Here is a 5,157-nt window from a genome sequence, read left to right as displayed (position 1 = left end):
CCACATACACACACACTCACACAACTTCCACAATCATATGAATATACACATGCAAATACCACACAAACGCTCACAAATATTCACTTGACCGGTTTCACTTTTTTTAGAAACAGATTATCAAAAGTAAAACGACAATCTTTTTCTAAAAAAGGGAAACCGGTCAAGTGAATAAACATGTTTAAAATTGCCTTTATCACCGTGACCGACCAGGCTATCAGATGTTGCTACACATCGCTGGTCACAATGCGCTTAGCATTGTTTCTTAGCCTTCAAATGACGCCACCCCGCTGGCTAAGCGAGCAGGCCAACAGAAGAAAGAGTGAGAGAAAGTTGTGGCGAAAGAGTACAGCAGGTATCGCTACCCCACTGCCGGAGCCTCGTGGAGCTTTAGGTGTTTTCGCTCAATAAACACTCACAACGCCCGGTCTGGGAACCGAAACCGCGATCCTACGACCGCGAGTCCGCTGCTCTAACCACCGGGCCATTGCGCCTCCACACACACACACACCACACACACACACACACACATATATATATACACAGACACATACACACATGTATATATATGTATGTGTGTGTGTGTAAGTATGTATATATGTAATGTATGCATGTATGCATGTATGTATGTGTATGTATGTAATGTATGTATGTATGTATGTATGCATGCATGCATGCATGCATGAATGTATGTATGTATGTATGTATTATGTATGTATGTACGTACGTACGTATGTATGTATGTATGTAGACACACACACACACACACACACCACACACACAACACACACATATACACACAACATGAATAATAAAACGAAAAGTGTCTGAAAGTAAAATAGCGAACGAGTGATGACGACTCGCGAGGTATACGTTATTGGTAACTATGGAAAATACTTAGAAATTTCGCGCCACACATGTCACGCGGCTATCACAGACATTCAAAAGCAGAGCGCTTTAAAAGAGGTACACGCGGTGTAACTCGATATTTCTTTCACTGCTTTTCTTTTTGTTTTGTTTTGTTTCTGTTTAAATTGAATATTTTATTTCGGTTTTGAACTGTTTGCATATTTTGAAGAATCATTGAAAGAAAGAAAGAACACAATGTCTTGGATCGTTTAATCGTATGGCTTTATGCAATATCAAGGAGTTCGTGATATATTCTGGTGGAGTCTGAAGGAATTTTCATACGTACATAAAAACATACACACATATATACACACATTCATAACATAACAGACGTACACACACATACACAATGTATATATAGATACGCATTAGAATGATAATACACGAATCCCACTTTATGTTACCTAGCATGACTGAAACAAGGGCAAAAATATTTAAATACATATACATACATACGTATTAGAAACGCAGAATCAAGTACTACCTACTTACCTACATATATTCACACACATACACACATACATGCGCGTCCGCGCATACACTCACACTTGCACACACTCAATCACAGATATATATATATATATATATATACACACGCAAACAAAATGAACTTTTTAGTATGACTCTAAAAAGACACTCTTTCTAACAGAAAATTGGCAACGAGCATTATATAATAATAGATTTTTGTCAATATCCCTATTTTTGCGCTACTGTTGCAATAGTAAATCACTCTCTCTCGATTTATCTCACTTTTGGCAGCCATCTTGGGCTAAACTCAACGCTTGACCTACAGAGATTTTCTAGAAGCATTCGAAAGTCTCATATTTTAACAAATATACTCACACGTACACACAAAACTCTTAGCCCCACACAACCCGTCTCTATCTATCTATCTATCTATCTATCTATCTATCTATCTATCTATCTATCTATCTATCTATCTATCTATCTATCTATCTATCTATCTATATCTGTCTGTCTGTCTTCTTATTACTTTAGTCATTCATTTGTATTAAATGGGATCTGTTGAATCCAAGCATCAAGACCCGCCGGCTTTAATCGGCACTACTGAACCTACGACAGTTGACAACAAAGCTCTAAACCAGACTATGAATACTTGCATGATGATGCAAATGTTTCGCTCAACGGAATATCTGTGTAACATTACTATAAAAGTAGCCGACCGAATCTTCTCCGCTCACCAGACGATACTCGCTTGTCACAGTAGAGCATTTAAGAGGCTGATACAACAACAGGACAAATTAAACAGACAACTCTTCTTGAAATTAAACGACATCGATCCAGATACATTCCAGAACCTATTGGATTACGTCTATACAGGAAAGATCAATATTGACGTCTGTAATATCACATCAATATCAATGGCTGCTCAGAAGTTGGAAATGGACAGTGTATTGAACCTATGCCGAAATTTTATTAAGGAAATGAGCATTGAGGAAGCAATGGCCATCATTGAAATTGAACCTAATCCTCCATGTAACAAGGTCTTTCGAAGTGCCATAAATTATATCCTGTACAATTACCAGAAAGTCTATAAACACGATCTGTTCGACAGGCTAAGTGTCAATAAGGTCAACTACTTACTTTCACATGATAGTTTAGTGGTTGAATGGGAGATCCAGGTTTTGGATGGAATACTTAAGTGGATATATTATGACGTAGTAAACAGGTCAAATCATTTCCAAAGATTAGTGAAAACCGTTAGATTTCATATGATGAGTGGAACTGAGCTGAATATCTTACCTTTGATGAGTGGATTAACAAAAGATTATTATCAGGATGTTTTATCACATTGTCCCGTCATTGATTCCATCTGTAAGAATGGAAACCTTCATCGCATAGCAAAATGCGCAGATTGTAAACCGCGAAAACCCGAACCACATGGTATCAGTCTGGAAAAAACGCGGACAGGTATGAATATGGATCATTTCTTACTCAACCGCGGTAATTCAATGTACAAAATACCATCTAAACCTGTTCTGTGGTGTTTTTCACCGGAAGCTCGGACACTAATCAGAGGTGACCCTCCAGATTATCAAGTGATTGATAATGCAGTGACCTGGACTGGACATACAGATAAAAAACCTGTTTGTGATCTAGAAATAAAATCTAACGATGATTCTTCCACGAGGCAGAATCAGTGCTTGGAGGCCTATACAGACTGGCTCTTAAAGACTTGTGATGATTTTCCATGTTTGCCGAATGAAATCGAGCGAAGTTTGTCATTACAACATTTAAATCGTGGTGATGGAACTGAACGTATACGAATGATGAGTTCAGTGACTTTAAATTCCGACGGTAGAATCGGAAGTATGTTGGCTTCAGCGGATAATAAAAATGTATGTATTTTGAATAACATTTTCAAGACCGAATCTTCAACATCAAAAGAAACTGGCACTGGAGATTTCGCATTGCAGACGGACATAAATGTGGGTAAGAAATTGCCTTTAGTTCCGAGTACAAGTTCAAACAGCGATTCAAATACAATAGATAAAGTGGAGAGACTTCTAAAAGATGTGAACAGAATATGTGACAGGTTGAGCACCGTGTATGGCTCAGAAAGTCCGAGAATGGTATTATCAAATGAGAATATAATTGAACGGGACAAAGATGCGAATATTTCAACGATAGAAAAGGTGGAGACGATCTTAATGAACGTACAGAGGATGCAGCAGAGAGCTACTGAGCTTGGATCAGAGAGTACGACTTCAATGTTAAGTGTCAGTGACCAGGTGAAAACTAAAGATGGAATATTGGTAAAAGTTGGGATGCCACTGACTTCTTGTTCAACTAATGTGAGTTATCCTAACACTGGAATACCGCCACAGATTAACTCACCGAGAAGGGAGAACTGCATTGAATTGAGAGAGAAAGCAGAAAGACTTTTAAACGATATGGATCAAATTTTTGACAGACTGAAAAATCGTCCGCAAAACGAAGAAAATGTATTACCAATAAAAGTAGAAACAAAGACTGAGCCAAATATGAAAGCTACCCCTGATGCTGCTGTAAATGAGAGCGATAGTTTTGTTAAAATACTGGAAAAACTAACAGAAGGAGGTCAAGAAAAAGCTGAAAAATTTTCAGAACAAACAAGAGGAAGTATAGAAGAAGCGGGAAAATCTGCAAACGTAAGAGGAGTAAGAGGAGGAGGCGGAAAAGAAGCCGAAAGAACTGTAGAGCTAAGAGAAGGAGGTGGAGCAGAAGCAGAAGCAGAAAAAACTGTAAAAATAAGCGGAGGGTCCAGAGAAAAAGCCGAACAAACTGTAGAGCTAAGAGAAGGAGGTGGAGAAGAAGCAGAAGGAACTGAAGAACTAAGTGGAGGAACCCGAGAAAAAGCCGAAAGAACTGTAGAGCTAAGAGAAGGAGGTGGAGAAGAAGCAGAAAAAACTGAAGAACTAAGTGGAGGAGCCCGAGAAAAAGCCGAAAGAACTGTAGTAGAGACTAAGAGAAGGGGTGGGAGGAGGAGAAGAAGCAGAAGAAAGCAGGAAAACTAAATGGAGGAACCCGAGAAAAAGCCGAAAGAACTGTAGAGCTAAGAGAAGGAGGTGGAGAAGAAGCAGAAGAAAGCGAAGAACTAAGTGGAGGAGCCCGAGAAAAAGCCAAAAGAGCTGTAGAGCTAAGAGAAGGAAGTGGAGAAGGAGCAGAAGAAACTGAAGAACTAAGTGGAGGAGCCCGAGAAAAAGCCGAAAGAGCTGTAGAGCTAAGAGAAGGAGGTGGAGAAGGAGCAGAAGAAACTGAAGAACTAAGTGGAGGAACCCGAGAAAAAGCCGAAAGAACTGTAGAGCTAAGAGGAGGAGACGGTGAAGAAACTGAAAGAACTGCAGAAGTAAGAGAAGGAGGCGGAGGAGAAGAAGGAGAATGTGAAGATCATTCAAACACGGTTTCGTTGACAATCTCTGAATCTGGCGAGGATGAGTTAACAAGAAAGAAACGGAAAAGTCATCCAGTGGTTAGTGTCTATGTAACGAATTCTCCGAAAGGCACACATCACAAGATTCGTTGGGTGACTACAAAACATAGAATTCATTCGGATTCTGAAGCGAGCGACACAGAATCGTCGAATTACACCGACGAGGGTGAGGGTGATGAATGAACGAAACGGAACGAAACTATATATATATATATATCTATATATATATATATATATATATATATATATATATATATATATACATTCTGATATTTGGACATTTAGAAACTAATGCTTTTGTAATTTATCATTAATTT

The 5,157-nt window shown here is 38.8% G+C and overlaps 1 protein-coding gene and 1 long non-coding RNA gene across 2 annotated transcripts; both read left to right on the top strand.

The window, feature by feature from the left end:
* Positions 1-1,819: 1,819 nt before the first annotated feature.
* LOC118763563 lies at positions 1,820-4,058 on the top strand (the record flags this gene model as incomplete). Its single annotated transcript, XM_036503137.1, has 1 exon — positions 1,820-4,058. A coding segment is annotated over exon 1 (2,136 nt), but the record flags the coding sequence as incomplete, so codon positions are not given.
* Positions 4,059-4,071: 13 nt separating this feature from the next.
* On the top strand, positions 4,072-4,364 carry LOC118763354. The gene is made up of 2 exons (XR_004999106.1): positions 4,072-4,168; positions 4,247-4,364. It is a non-coding gene; the product is annotated as an uncharacterized LOC118763354 (long non-coding RNA).
* Positions 4,365-5,157: the final 793 nt, after the last annotated feature.

Source organism: Octopus sinensis, linkage group LG5 (genome assembly GCF_006345805.1).
Source record: "Octopus sinensis linkage group LG5, ASM634580v1, whole genome shotgun sequence".
NCBI lineage: Eukaryota > Metazoa > Mollusca > Cephalopoda > Octopoda > Octopodidae > Octopus > Octopus sinensis.
This window is presented reverse-complemented; position numbering and strand designations above follow the sequence as displayed.